At 40.6% G+C, this 15,319-nt stretch overlaps 1 protein-coding gene across 1 annotated transcript in view; it reads right to left on the reverse strand.

Moving 5' to 3' along the window:
• Nucleotides 1-326: 326 nt before the first annotated feature.
• The window catches only part of Anxa3 (annexin A3), a 66,428-nt gene continuing 51,435 nt past the window's right edge, over nucleotides 327-15,319 (reverse strand). The window contains exons 8-13 of the mRNA XM_063247216.1: nucleotides 13,405-13,461; nucleotides 12,951-13,044; nucleotides 11,559-11,654; nucleotides 8,342-8,400; nucleotides 6,240-6,362; nucleotides 327-696 (exon numbers count right to left, since the gene is read on the reverse strand). Of these exons, the coding sequence (XP_063103286.1) occupies nucleotides 637-696; nucleotides 6,240-6,362; nucleotides 8,342-8,400; nucleotides 11,559-11,654; nucleotides 12,951-13,044; nucleotides 13,405-13,461 (489 nt within the window). The 3' untranslated portion in view covers nucleotides 327-636. The remainder of the gene's footprint in view (nucleotides 697-6,239; nucleotides 6,363-8,341; nucleotides 8,401-11,558; nucleotides 11,655-12,950; nucleotides 13,045-13,404; nucleotides 13,462-15,319) is intronic.

A 15,319-nucleotide genomic window follows, 5' to 3' on the forward strand; every position in this document is an offset into this window, starting at 1 on the left:
GACGTACAGGAAAACAATACAACAACACTTGATTCATCCTTAATACCCATTTTTGGGAAAGTCATACTTAGCATGAAACACTTGTTCAGACAGGAAGTGCTCAGATTAATGGCACTGCCCCTCTAGCTTGATCACAAGTAGAACAAGCAGGCCAGGGTCACACACATCTACATTTTAACTTTTTTTAAAGACCTTGATTAATAAAGAAGTAAATAAAAATTTTAAAAAGTGGCAACAGCTTTGGAAAATATGTGTTTTAAGGTATCATTAGTAGTTGGCACTAGGCACCACACAATTTTGGTAGACTCTAAAAACAAGTAGACAAATTATATGTAATGAAAGCAACAATTTTTATTACCTTGCTTTATATTTAATGATTTACATTGTCATTTCTGAAACAGAAATATTTGCAAATTCTAAATAACATTTGAAACTTCATTCATAATCTATTACATCATGAGTGAGTTGCTGTAAAATAATTATTTGTGTTTTTGTTGTTGCTGGGCAGCAAAGACAATTACTGTGAGGCAAGGAAGTTGCTGGTTTACATTTGCTTGGAGCTTAAATAGGAAAGAAGGAGGCAGAGGTGTTGGAAAAGACCTTTGTGGGAGCAGGGAGCTGAGGGGTGATCCTGACTCAGTCGTCTCCCCCGCAGATCTTTAACAGCGTGTTCTCATAGTCTCCAGAAGTATCAGACTAAAAAAAAACAGGACCAACAGAGAGGATCAAATGAGGCAGAATATGAGTGACCAAAATGCATCAAACCCGACAGCACTAGGGAATTCACGTGGGGCCGAGCCCCATAATGCTGTACCATTAACTGAAACGCACCTGTAATTCCACCAGGTATTCACACTCAGAGTAATCATGTTTTAGCCTAGCATCTTATCCCCAGAGTGTAAGGTTTGAATTCTTCCTCATGCACTAAAACTAAATGTCAATTTTGACTTTAAAAATTAGTATATTAAAAATATAAAACTTTTATTTAAAAAATAAAAAACTAGTATATTTAAAATATAATATTAGTTTCTTACAATCTTTTAGAATAATTATACCTTTTATAATAATTAATATTTATCAAACACTTCTATAAGTGCTCAATTGTAGGATTATAGCTCATTCCAGAGAATGTACTTAATATGTAGGGGGCCCTGGGATGAATTTCCAGTGCAAAAAAGAAAAGTGCTTACTGTGCATTAACTCCTTTAGCCCTCATCAAAGCCCTGACGCAATGGGACTGGAACACTAAATATTTCCATTTAACAGGTTAGTAGAGCCAGACAGCCTGCCCCTAAGCTCCTGGCTGTGAACTGGCCACATCCCCATGTGGTGTGTCTATTGGTTTCTTTTTCCTGGGCCAGCCAAAAAGAGGGCTGGGTTGAGAAAAGATATCAAGTGAGCTTAACAATTAAGGGATAGAGATACTGCATTTGCTATGCAACCGATATCATTAGAGTAAAACTTAGCTTTTAACCTGGATTACCTAAAATTCTCTCTTCATATTTATTTTACTCACGCTTCACTTCTTATCCCTTAAATTTCACTTTGGGAAAACTGTTATTGAGGTAAATTCTAGGGGGATATCTAATGAAAAGATTAAGCATCACTCTCATAGTAAATACAACAGACATCAATAGATATGTTTCTGATATATATAAAGATTTCAGTGCTTCCTTTATTGATCTTTGTGAGTCTTGTTCTGTCTGTCAGACACTGGTAGTCAACAATGCCCTCACTTTGTAGTAAAAGAGCTTCCTCCACGGCATTGTGGCATATGCCAGAAAATTCACAACCTAAAATCCTGGGTTTTATCCTTGATAATTTTTCTTTGCTCACCTCACAAAGATATCCCACCAAGGCCCTTGAGTTTTAACTTCTAAGCATCTCTTGAGAATTGCTCCTTCCTCTTTCTGCATGATCCCCAATTCGGAGGACTCTACGCCCCTGTGATGATGTGACAGCCCCCAACTCATTGTAGCTCTTCTGCCTTATGTCCAACCTGTTCTCCACAGTCCCAGGGATGGTCTCAATGATCACGACACTGTCTCACTTCCATGGCATCCTGGGCTGGCAATGCATACCTACAATCCTAGCTACTCAGGAGCTGAGGAAGAAGGTCTTGGGTTCAAGGCCAGCCAGGGCATCTTAGCAAGGCCCTGTCCCAAAATTCAAAGAGTGGAGGATGTAGCTCAGCACTGGAGCACTTGTTTAGCATGTGAGGTCCCAAATTCAATCCCCAGCACTGAAAAAACACCTCCTTCCCCATAAAACAAAAACCATTTCTTCCTCAGCTTTCCATACTCTAAAGCTAGAGACAAAAATCCTTAAACACTGCCAAAAAGTCTCAATGATCTGCTCTTTTCCATCCTCATTTTTCACTATGTTCCCTCTAACTTCTGCTTTTCCTGTTTGCAATTCCTTTTATAAGAACTGTCCTACTGGCTCCCCACATCCTGGTCACTGGTTTGTTAGTTTCTCCTCATTTTCTAAGCCGAATCGTGGTTTCCTTACAGAGATGCCTTTCCTGTCCATCAAATTCTGTTAGATGCTCTTTTATGAGCACAGTGCCTCTTTCCTTCACACTTAGCAAAGCTGTAATCTCAAAGCTCTTTTTAACTGAACTCAGCCTGCTTCTTGGAATTTATTTCTCAGTATTCTCCTAAGTAGGACCTCTCATCACACACCTACTTTCCTCCGGCCTCTCATCAGATGTATTTCCAGAGCATGGATCTTTGGCATCTCTGGCATCCTGCTGACCCATAGTGTCCGACCCACAGGAAGCATTCAATTCATGTTGCTGCCTGACTGGAAAGGTAGGTTAAAGACCCATTGCACTAAGAAGTACTCCTTATCTAACCCTCAACTTCTTTCTTCTTAATTCCTACATTTCTGTCATTCTACCCCACAATATAATATTTAATTTTCTATGTTATTTCAACTATTACCTATTCTGTTTTATTTTGTTTCATTTTGTGGAGATCAAACTCAGGGCTTCACGCATGTTTGGCAAATGATGTTCCATTGAGTTTTATCTCCAGTCCACATCTAATTAGTTTTTCATGCCTACTGAAAGCCTCCACATAGATTGTGAGTTTACTGTGTTAGCTATTACATCTTCCTTTGTAATACTTACATATGTACTAGTTAAACAGATACATAATTTACTGACAAAGGCAATATTCAAAATGTCTGACATTCATTCTCATTCTCTCTCTCTCTCTCTCTCTCTCTCTCTCTCTCTCTCTTTCAGTACTCTCGGTATTTGGAGTTGAACACATGAGCTTGTGCTTGCCAGGCAGGCACTGTGCCGCTGAGCTATATCCTCACAATTTTCAAAATGTAACTTCATCTGCATTTTTGTTTAATATTTTCTTATTAAGTAAAAAGAGATACACATTTTTAAAACTTCTATTCTTCTTCTTCTTCTGTCTCCCGATTATCACCTGAGATATGAATCGATAAATAGAGAAATATCTAAACTGTAGGTAGAAGGGAAAGGAAGAATTAAGGTCCTGTTCTCATCTGAATTTCAGAAATTTGGCCATCTGAAAATATCTTGCCCATCAGTAGGGAAAATATGATGACATTACCTAATAATGTACCTTAGATGGTAAAAATAAAGAAATTTCTGTTATTCCAAATCAGTCTGACCACTTCAGTGATGAATTTTTCTTTTATCCGACTACAAATAGTTTACATGTTTTCTAGTACCATAAGTCTCAATTACCAAGGCCACGGGGGAACTGACAGTCACTACTGATTTAATTTTCTGGCTTACTGAGGGTGAACTCAAAGCCCTTTTTGTGTATCAACCTAGTTACTGACAATTGTTATAAAATGTATGAGTCTGCTTTTCTGCCTTAATAAGTACAATCTGGTTAACATTATTAAATCTTCCTCTGATGACTGAAATTATTGTAATGTGTCAGGTTCAATTCAAATAGAATCCAACGTGAACAGTTGACAAAATCTGTGCTAAGCCCCAGGGAGAGTCAGGTGCTTTTTGGACCATGTTCTTGACTTCACGTTACTTGTACAACTCTTTCTGTAAAAGGTTAGTGCAAACACAAAGACTCCGATTAAAAAACAAAGAATATTTTAGTGAATGAATTGAGTTGATTAATGATAATTCTTTCATTCATTCAAAAGCCATCTGTGGAGCCCGAGGCAGAAATGTTCCCAAGACAGCAGCCATAAGGCCTGGGCTAATGTTTGTGCCTGACCCAGGACGGCCATCATAGGACACCCACAGGGTGGGTAGGATTGAAGACTCCAGCTGCTCAAAGTGACACAGGAACATGGTCAAAGCCAGGCAGCCCGGGGACCAGGACTGGGCATTTTCGCTTTCAAGAAGCTCCAGCCTCATTTGTGCTTGAAGTGAGGTAAATGCTGGAAAGCCACCGAGGATTTGGATCTGCACAGCACAGAAACGACTGTTCAGCTGGGTCAGGGTGTGGAGACAACAAGATGCTATTCCCACCTTTGGCCCCCGAACACTAAAGAGTGAACTCCTTGCTGGAGTGCTGGCCACCGTACCCCTCTAGTCCTGGCTTTTTCTCCAGGCCCCAACTCCCAGCACGGACCTGAGGAAGCTCCAGGTTCCAGTGCTCATTCTCACCCTGTAGGGTGGAGGGGAAGAGGAGGGAAGGAAGCCTCACAGCCTCAGGAGCTCTGCGAAGCCATCCTGCATCCATCTTCTCACTTGGACAGTGTGGCCCTGGGGAGACCACCTCAGTCTCAGATCCTGTTTGTTCCAAGCACCGATACCACTCCTGAACACTTTCATATGCTATCAGGGGCTCGAGGCAGCAAAATCAACCAAAGGAACACTGCTAACACTCCACTTATTTGCCAATTGCTAGATGCCTCTTGGACTTTTGAACCATAAGCTTAAGGTATGGAAGCTTCTTGCCTAATTTTGCCAGTTTTACTTCCATATGAATTCTAATTTGGGGGGTTTTCTATGTGTGTAATTACATCAGTTGAGATCTGAGAGCCACAATTGATTTTATTCTTTAAAACAGAGGGGAAGGAGTAAAATACATTTTAGGAAAATTCTCATTCAAAATGATAGAAACAAAATGCATCAATTTTTAAAATCAAGATTGATAAATTCAGTTGAATAAGTTGTAAAATTTCTGCCTGGGAAAAATACCTTCAGCCAAGGCAGAGGACAAATACACTGGGGAAAATATTTACAATGAGATCAGAGGCTAATCTACCTTATGTAACATCAGGTCTTAGATAACGCCCAAGTGAATAAATAACATGCAGAGAACATGGAAAATCACAGCAAAAGAAATATAAGTAGCATTTGAAATAGGAAAATGTCTTCAGTTTCACTCATACCAAGAAAAATACACATTCAAATTACCCTGAGATATAGACTTCCTTCACTATCAGATTATAAAAACATACAAGGTTGTCTGGATTGAAAGACAAACCTCTCTTTCAAGGCTGGGGAGAAACAAGGACTCTACCTTCCTCAGGCAAGTGGAAAAATGGAAGGTAAATTACCCAAATTAACAATGTATCACGTGTCTCAGCAATTGTATAGCTGAGAATTTATCACATATATATGCCTATGAAATCGTGCAGGCTATGGCACTGTTTACAGTAGCAAGAAACTAGAACCATCTGTTGAGGTCTTCCATACAAATATATGATGCAGTCATAGACAGCTGTTAAAAATTAGAAAGTTCCCTACACACTGAAATGAACAGAATTCAAGCTGCAGAACCATGATATCCTTTCCATATATAAAGAGGAAATTTATTATTATCATTATTATTATTATTTGCAGTGCTGGAGCTCAAACCCAGAGCCTCCTGTGTGCTAGCCAACTGTTCTACCACTGAGCTATTTCCTCAGCCCACAATGAGCAAATTTTAAAATATATTTTTATTTCCTTACCTTGTCATAAAATTGAATGAAAGCACTGCAATGTGAACAATAGACAACTTGCATGCTCATTTCACAAAAGAAGAAAAATTCAAAGTTAGTAAATTTTTTTAAAAGGCTGAATATCTACTATATGTCTGGGAGTTTAAAGTTGAAAAGGGTTACTACCTTTAAGTGATACATTGCTATAATTGTTTAAAACTCAGAAAAACTCATTTACACATTGACAAGGAGAGAGAAATCTAAATTATATGTCTGTATGTCTGAAGGGATATAAGGGAAAGAAGGTGAATAGAGATGGGTGAAATACGTTCTGCTATTTTTAAAAGGAGACTTACTTTAATGGCTGAATATAGGGAATAGCCATAGTGCTTCTTGAACTCGTAGCGAATGTCCAAAAGGTCAATTTCTGATCTGGAAATCATTATTCGGTTCAAAGTAAACTCATCAGTTCCAGCGCCCTATTATGAAATGCATGTGATCACAATGTAAATCTCATTGCTCACAAAATGGCACAGAGATAGACCTGGACTTGTAGGATATAAATAACGGTGCATACAATAGTCCACTGCAGTGATTCTTCATTCTTTTACCCTCAAACTCATTACTCATTTATTCAAGAAATACTTGCTGAGTTCTTTCTCTATGCTAGCACCATGTAAAGTGTTGAAGAACTGAGACGAGATATGCTTGATAAACTTCCAAGTCTGTAAGTAAGAATTCTTTAGGCAAGAAAACAGGCCATTGCACAATACCATAATCTCACACACAGGAAATACTGGGTATCATAGAAGCATCCATTAAAGGGCCCAGGAAAGAGTAAGGATCAGGAAAGCCATGTTCAAGAAAGACACATTTACACTAAGGGGAACCTTAGGGGTTCTCCTGCAGGTAAATAAACCTTAGGGGAAGACGGAGCGGGTTAATGGAGAGGAAAGAGCGTTCCAACAGACGATACTGCATGTGTGAAGCTTCTGGACAAGAAAGCTTAAATAATGAGGTGGGGAGGGTCACAGGAGGTGAGTCTGGAGGGACGAGCCCTTTCTAACCATGAAATGAAATTCTAACTTCATCTAGATGTGAAGAACTAATGGACTACTTCAAACATAAGCGTGTGGAGATAAGGTCACATCCGAGGTTTCAGAAGATCACTGTGACTGTGACATGAGGAGCAGATTACTGGGAAGGAGAATGAAGCTAAGGAAACAGGACAAAAGCCTAACCCAAAGGACTCATCTGAAGTGACTGCAGTCATAAAGGAAAGGGGCGATGGTGAGCTGAACTAGGATGAAGGGGGTGAGGATGGGAAAATGGGAAGATTTGAGGCACGCTTATTCAGGTAGACTGACAAACTATGATGCACCATTTGAAGCTGATGAAGAACAGAGAGAGCATATGATTCCCAGCTGAGCAGTTGGGTAGACGCTGACTCCATTTATTTATGCATCAACAATACTTTCTGATACTTGTTGAGCATCTACTATGTGCCAGGGATAAATGAACAACACAGATTCACATTATCTTCATGGAGCTTATGTCCTATTGGCTGTAGAGCGTGTGTAAATCAACAGATTACTCAAGTAAATACTACTAACAACCATGAAGAAAATAAAGCTAGTGAATGGAATTCAGAATGATGAAAGGAACCACAGGATATGGAGCAAAATCAGGGAAGAGATCCTTTCAAGAGGGGACAGTGGAGCCGAGACCTGAAAAGGTGAGGAGTCTGTCACAGACAGATCTGGAGGGGAACATTCCAGGCCCACAGGACAACCAAAGCGGAGATTCTGATGCAGGAAGAGACTTGGCACAGCGAGGGCAAGGAAAGAAGGCCACAGCTGCTGAGGCACCTCGCTCGAGGCTGGAGAGCAACGGATGATTCAGCAAGCTGGGCCAGGTAGGTGCTGTAGGGGCTGTCCGTGAGATGACCAAACACAGGAGGGCAGGCTGGGCTGCAGGGGTGAGGGGAGGGAAGGGGTTGTTCACTTGGACATCACTTCAAAGAGTCACACGGAGCCACAGGAAATGTTCAGTAAAGAAACAGAAGTAAGCATCACCTATGTGCCAGGCCCTGACCTAGGGTGTGAGGACACACGTGGGGGTCACTCCCAGAGCCCACCTTCTACAATAAAGACAGACAGACAGGCACGGCTGAGGACTCAGCATGGCAAGGCCACCAGCTCTCAGGGGCTCAGTCTGAGGTGTGGCATTGGACCGCCCATGCTTGCAGCGAAGTGAAGGAAATCAGTGACACATCACAGTTGCTATACTTACACTGACTGGGATCCTGACCCTAAATCTCTGAGACAAATGAGCAGACTAACTACAAAAGGGAACTCACCAGTGTGGAAGAGAAGTAGGATATTCCATCAGCATTAAGCAATATTTTTACATTCTCCCCAAAGAACACTAACAATGTACATTGAATGACCAGACTCACCTTCAAAGAGCAGTGCAGTCTTTCAGCTAGAAAGGCAGGGATGCTCCTCACACAGCGAACTGTAATAAAACAACATCACCATTAGCATCATGTGGCAGAAACTGAGTTAATCTACAATACTTTTTTTAAAACTCTGGATTTTTACATCATTCTCTCCCCCCTCCCCCAAGACTGGCTTTCTTTTAAAATGAAAGAAAAGCTGTTTAGGCTGAATTTCAACACCTTCTAATGTCATGTTTGCATATCACTTCAGCATGGTAATTATTTTCAGCCATGGAGAAAATAAAATTACCTGGCAAAGAAACCCCACTGAGTATGACTCATCTCTACATGCTAGACATGTGGACACCTACACCCGCACAGATGACTCCGAGGGTGAGCCTGCCTCCTGCCACAGTACCCTCGGCTGCTGCTGAACAGCCTGGGCCTAACAACCGCAGAGATGTGGCTCTAAGTAACTCATCAGGCGAGAAGCGCTGGACTGTGACTGAAAACCAACTGCAAAATCATGATTTTGATCCCCTTTACCAAAAACAAAATAAAATCAAATCAAAAGAAAGAAAATGGGGGCTGGGGATTTAGCTTAGCGGCATAAGCGCCTGCCTTTTGAGTCGTGAGTTCGATCCTGGTACCGATAAAAAAGAAAAAGACAAAAAAAAAGAAAGAAAGAAATCAAGGAAGAAAGAAAGAAAGAAAGAAAGAAAGAAAGAAAGAAAGAAAGTGGACAAAACATAAGTAAATAATTGTTTTGGAATAAACAAGTCCAAAATAGAAAGTCTATTGGGAAGAAACCTATTTATCACAGCACAATTACTTTTATAACCTTAAATTTGATCTGCAGATATGAATGTGTACAAAAGGGAATGAATCTTATAATGAATCCTGGAGCTCAAATCAAGAGCAAGCCTTAAGCCTTGGCTTGCGTGTAGTGGTTTATGGACTATGGAAAGCCAGAAGTCTGGTCTGTGTAAGTGACTGAAGGGAACAGAACCATGAAAACAATCAGATACAAACATATAGGGCAGGAAACAAATCATTTGATGTGGTACAACATAAATTTCCTGGAACTTGTATTAGTAATTTGATCAAGAATCATTATCACCTGTCTTATCCTATTAACCTTTTCAACCATCCTCTCTCCACTAGGTTTGCATAGCCTTTTCTTTTCAAAATCCTCTCTCTTCCTTTCGCTTGCCCTCTGCCTTACGTTCTTAAGTACCAGCTTTACTCTCCCTGTCTGCACTGTGGGGACGTAGCAGTGTATTTCAGTGGTAAGAAAATCTGGCTTAGCACCCGACATCACAGGTGGAACACAGGGGTCCAGGAGAGTTCGTTACTGTGGCCAAGACTATGACAACCTATTTTCTACCCTCCTCCTTTTCCTGACCAAATTTCAATCAGGCCTCTCTCTTCCCATCAGTCCCTGAACTCAGGCTTGCTCCCAATTCCAAGCAATCACTAACATGAAGACTGTGCTCCCTTATCAGCTTGTACCAAGAAGTTAAATGCTCAGTCCCGGAGCCACGGATGCAGTTCAGAGGCAGAATGATTACCTAGTGCATACCAGGCCCTGGATTCAATCCCCAGTGAGGCAAGAAAGGATTAGTCTCCACCCCATGGAACTGTAGGGAGCTGATAGAACCTTGAAGGGGCCGAGCCAGGCTGGAGGACATTAGGTCACCCAGAGCAGGCTTCTGAAGGGGCATCAGGACCCTGCTCTTTGCTCTCCAGCAGCTATGAAGTGAACAGGCCTCTCTGTTGTGGGCCTCTTCTATGATCTATGAGCAGCCTCAAGCTCACAGCAACAGGGCCAAGAGACCATGGACTGAAACCTCTGTAACGATGAGTCAAAATACAAACCATTCCCTTTTCTGAGCTGATTATCCCAGGGTATTTTGTCATAGAGACAGAAAACTATCACTCATTAAGAGTTTGTATATAAAGTTTTTCAAATATTGTGGCTTAACATGACCAAGGAGAGCAGCAAAATTAAACATTAAAAATAGAAAATGAGAAAAATAATAACTGGCTACATCATCACCACAGGAACCATTCTCAGAACTCATACTGAGAAACTGATCTCACTTCTATTTACTTTAAATTTAAAAAGACTTTTTCTTTTTTGGCCTGTCTTTTAGTAATTCTATAAGAGACAAGAAGCTGCTTGTTTTATTTCTGTTTGTCTGAGCCAGCATTTGGATGAAGAGCCCTGGTTTTGGCACTGAAGAGTTCCGAAGTGATATAACAAATGTGAAGGGAGCTGATACTTGTAAAGCGGTGAGTACAGCACCTAGCACATAGTAAGTTACTTAAACACAAACTGGTGTACCCTAAAGGTAGCAGTTCAGCCTTCAGAGGTGGGGTTAAATATCTGCAAGATGAATCCAGGCCCAACCCCTGGACAGTTACCCTCCGACACTAGATATCTTTACCTACCAGAGGCACAATGAGTCACAATAATGAATGCTACAAGTGACCTCTCCTTGGAGAAATGACCTTGGCCCCACTGGAGAAGAAGCCTGTCACAAGCTCGAGGCCATTCCAAGTAGGCACAGCTAAAGGATCTGAACAAGTCTGGGTGTGCACCAGTACTAACAGATTCCATTGCCTGATGCTTGACTGGAGGAGTCTTTCATTAGGGTCTCCTCCCTCTGAGTGGACCTTGCTGACCAGCTGTTCTCCTGGTGCATAACAGGTCTGACTGAGACTCCATGACCTGTCTGACTTGTGAATGCATGTGTCAGTATGGGAACAGATTCAGCCTGAAACTTACTTTCTATTTGACCTACTTATGCTCACTTGGCCAAGGGAGAGAGACCTTAATCTGACCTTGGCTCCACTTTGTGAGGCCAATGACATCTTCCAGAAATAACCAAATAGAGTGAAATAACAAGTTGGCTTGGTCTCAGTTTTCAATAAGGCTCAATAAAAAGGTGAGTAGAAATGTAATATTTTAGCTCTCAAGGAATCTACAATCTAAACATGGTGAAAAGTGAAATACAAATTTAAAAGGCAAAGTAAAAGGTAAAAAGATAACTCCTTCATGCATCATTGAACAGTACTTGTGGAGCCCATTGTGTGTACCAGGAACTGTGCTGGGGGCTCTGAGGAGTATATAGATAGACCCGGTCAGGATTTTCACATGACAGGAACTCACTTTGACACTGAGTTAAAGGAAGAGCAAAATAACCCCATTAATCAGCACTCAAGGGCTTACCTATGGCCAGCAGCAAGTCTTCAAAATGCCCAGATAATTCTCCTTTAATGCTGTCCTCAATGTCTTTCTGGCTAATATTCTTGTATTCATCAAATGCTAAAAAGTATCACCACAGAAACATTTAAAACATCCCAGTTGACCATGCTTGAATATATTTCAGAGGATTTTTATCTGATATGCAGCAGATCAAGATGCAAGCTCTAAAAAACTCCTTTTTAAAATCATCAAAATTTAAGCAGACAAAACCTAGCTTCATAGGTCATTTTCTTCAATGACCTCCCGCCTCTTTTCCCAGGCTGCAACAATTTAAAACAAGCTGAAAGGTTAAATGATAAATAATTTATCTAGGAAGATGGACTACTTTAAAAATGATACCAGCCCCCGGGAAATAATACTGTGGTCATTAGTGAAGTATGCCAAAGGAATCTTAGTGATGAAATTTTCTTTGTGCTGAGTGAATCATTTCCTAAGGCCGGATGGCCCACATCACACCTACCAGAAGGCGCTGGAATTTCTTCATCAGTATTTGCCCTGAGCAAAACCAGTACCTATGTCACCAAGTATATAGGCATATTTTGTAAGCCAAGTAAATTTCTTCCAAGTAAACTTTTAAGCAAGAAATTTGAAGGAAGGATCTGTGGTCATATGATTCTCGTTTTTCAAACACAGGTATTATATTAGTAAAAAGAAACTATATTCCTATTATTTCATAAAATCAATTAAGGCCAAAGTTAAAGGAGGACGTTTTCAGAATTAATCATAGCAGTATCCTTGGTGTCCTCTTTTCCAGCAGGTTAGCCTAAGGCCAGGCCCGCACTGTGCTTCCTGTCTTGAGTGGCACCCAGAGGCTACAGTCATGGTGTCCACAGCAAAGGGAGGCGGGAAGACCCCTGAGACAGAGGGTGAGCGCCCAGAGGTCCCGTGTACTTGCGGGTCTGATGGAAAGAACTAGCCTTCCCCATCCCCTCATTTGCCTTTATGTCAGAAAGAGCTGAATGCGGGTCAGCATTAATCCATCAATTAAAAGTTACAGGCAGAGCCTGGCTTTCCCGGAAAGTGGCTCACTGGGGATAGTGGGGTGAAAACGGCACAGCCAGGCTCCCCTACTCCAGGGGAACAGGCCTGTCTGCTGTCCCCCTCCAGGGCTGCCCCTTCTCTTCTGCCCCCAGCCCATTACCTGTTACTCCCTGGGGGATCTACTCGCTCTTTAGGCAGAACCAGAGGAGGGCCGGAACTGCCTAGAGTTATGGCGTGGCTTCCTCATTCCGTTTCCTCAAATATTTATAAAAAAAGTGGAACAGACTATCATTTTTAACTTTCTTTCTGTGTATCAGACCCACCGAAATTTGCAGAAACAAAATAAACCAAAAAGGACTGATTGGGAGTCCATACTTAGTTTCAGTTGTGGAAAGCTCCTTAAGCATAGGATCTCGGTGAATTTATCTTCATCTGTGCCCCATTTGTTCTCGCCAGCATTATAGAGAATCTACCGACAAGGGAGGGAAATGAACATGTTGTTAAAGACATGATTCCTTCTCTCTCTTTTTTGAGGGGGTGAAATGAGAAGCATGGGAAGATTTCATTTATTTTCAAGGTCAGTGAGATAATCTGTTATCTAGGCCTCTCACTTGTAGCAGACTAGAAATCTGAAGGCCTGAGGGCTGGAGCCCGGGAGTGACCCTGGCAGTGACCCTGGCGAAGGTGGAGGCCTGGATGCAGGCTGATCTCCAGTCTTCTGCTTCTAACTGAAAAGATAGCCCCGGGCTCTACCGTCTTGCACCCTCATCATAGAAATGCAAAGAGGAAGAAAAGTGAAAGCAGATGTTTTACTTGCTCTGCTACTGACCTGAGCATCTTTTTTGGCCAGATGTTCATCAACCTTCAGACTTTCATCTCTTCTGCCCTACAAATGGATGACAAAAGCAAGACCAGTCATTTAAGACAGAAGAGTCACTTGCATGTGAAACATCATATTGTCTCCCTACTGTAAGAAACTGAACGAGTAATTAAGATCCGAAATCTACAACAGGTAATGGGAGATGGGAAGAAACTGTTCAAAAGGAAACAGAAACTGAGATGGGGGAAAGGAGAAAAGAAGGAAGGGGAAAGAAAAGAAACGAAAAAAATATACAAAATAACTAAGATAGTTATCCTGTAATTTCTATTAGTTCACTGAAAAGAAAGGTTCATGCTTACATTGTCTAAGCAACTAACTTTGAAGATAAAAATAGGTAATGTATTGTATGCATCATTGTTAACCTATTAGCTTGTTTTGAATCATTATTTTTATTGTTCTTTCTCTTAAATTCTTACAAAACATATCTGAGAAAGGACTTATAACCAAAATACATGAAGAATCTTAAAGTTCAATAAGAAGATAATAATTAAACTAAATTTAAAAAATGAGCGAAAGTTCTGCTGAGATACCTCACCAAAGAAGAGCAGCAAAGGCTGTCAAGAAAGCACAGGAAAAGATGCTTAGCGTTATATGTTATAGGAATTGCAAATTAAAGCAACATCCACCTACATTTAGAATGGCTAAAATTCAAAATATTGGAAAACCAAAATACTGAGAAGGAAACGAAACAATGGAAAAGGCTGTTCACTGCTAGTGAAAATGAAAACAGCCACAAGTCTAGAAGACAGTTTGGCAACACCCAGGCATATAATAATAAAAATTCCAGAAATTCAATACAAGAACAGAATATTAAAAGACAGTTCCTTGTATTATTAAGTGTCTTACCATATAATCCGGCAACTGTACCTCCTAATATTTACCTGAGTTAGAAACATGTCCACACAAACCCTGCACGTGAATGTTTAATAGAAGTTTTATTCATAACTGCCCAAACTTAGTAGCAACCAGGATGCCCTTTGATTGATGAAACAAATATTCCATAGAGAGGAGTATTTTTTGATGCTAAAAAAGATATGACTTGAAGAGTAATGAAGGCATAGAGGAAAATTAAAGGGAAATTATTAAGTGAAGGAAGCTGGTATGAAAGCCTATAAGATACATAGGATGCTTTAGAAAAGGCAAAACTCTGGAGGCCATAAAAAGATCAGAGGTTACTGTGGGAAGGGGGGATGTATAAACTGGCAGAGCAGAGAGGATTTTTAAAAGAGTGAAGCTATTCTTTCTGATCCAGTGATGGTAGCCATATGACATCATACTTTTTCAAAATCCATAGAATTATTCAACAGAGTGAGCCATTATGCAAAGTAGGCTTCAGTTAATACTAGTGTATCACTAGTCCCTCAGCAACTCTGACACATGCAGCACAATAATGCAACTGATTAATACAATAAATCCCCAACATTTTAAAGTTTACATTGTGCACTTTCACAGGGAACTGTATAGGATTACAAGTATACTGTGTAAAACTCACTTTGTCAGATTACAAGTGAACCTTCTTTTGTAAGGAAACCTATTTGTAAGTTGGGGACTTAATAATGGAAAAAAATATATAAAGAAGGAGGGACAGAGAATAGCTGTCTGAAAAGTGGTACCTTGGTTCACAAACACATTTTTTGGCAAATTATCTGGCTTGCAAACAAAACCATTTGGAAAAATTTTGTTTTTGTTTGCGACCTCCACATTGGGTAACAAATGTGACCATGGCCACCTTTCCACACACACTTTTCCACACACAAACATGGACGTCCTTTCCAAAATCATGGAACAAATTACGTTTCTGGTACTACTGCATTTTTTGCTCAATTCTTCTGTAAGTCTAAAACTGCTCTAAAAAATAAAAGTC

The sequence above is a fragment of the Cavia porcellus genome, unplaced genomic scaffold (assembly GCF_034190915.1).
Source record: "Cavia porcellus strain 051 isolate PalLab524CR breed Dunkin Hartley unplaced genomic scaffold, mCavPor4.1 scaffold_4, whole genome shotgun sequence".
Lineage (NCBI taxonomy): Eukaryota > Metazoa > Chordata > Mammalia > Rodentia > Caviidae > Cavia > Cavia porcellus.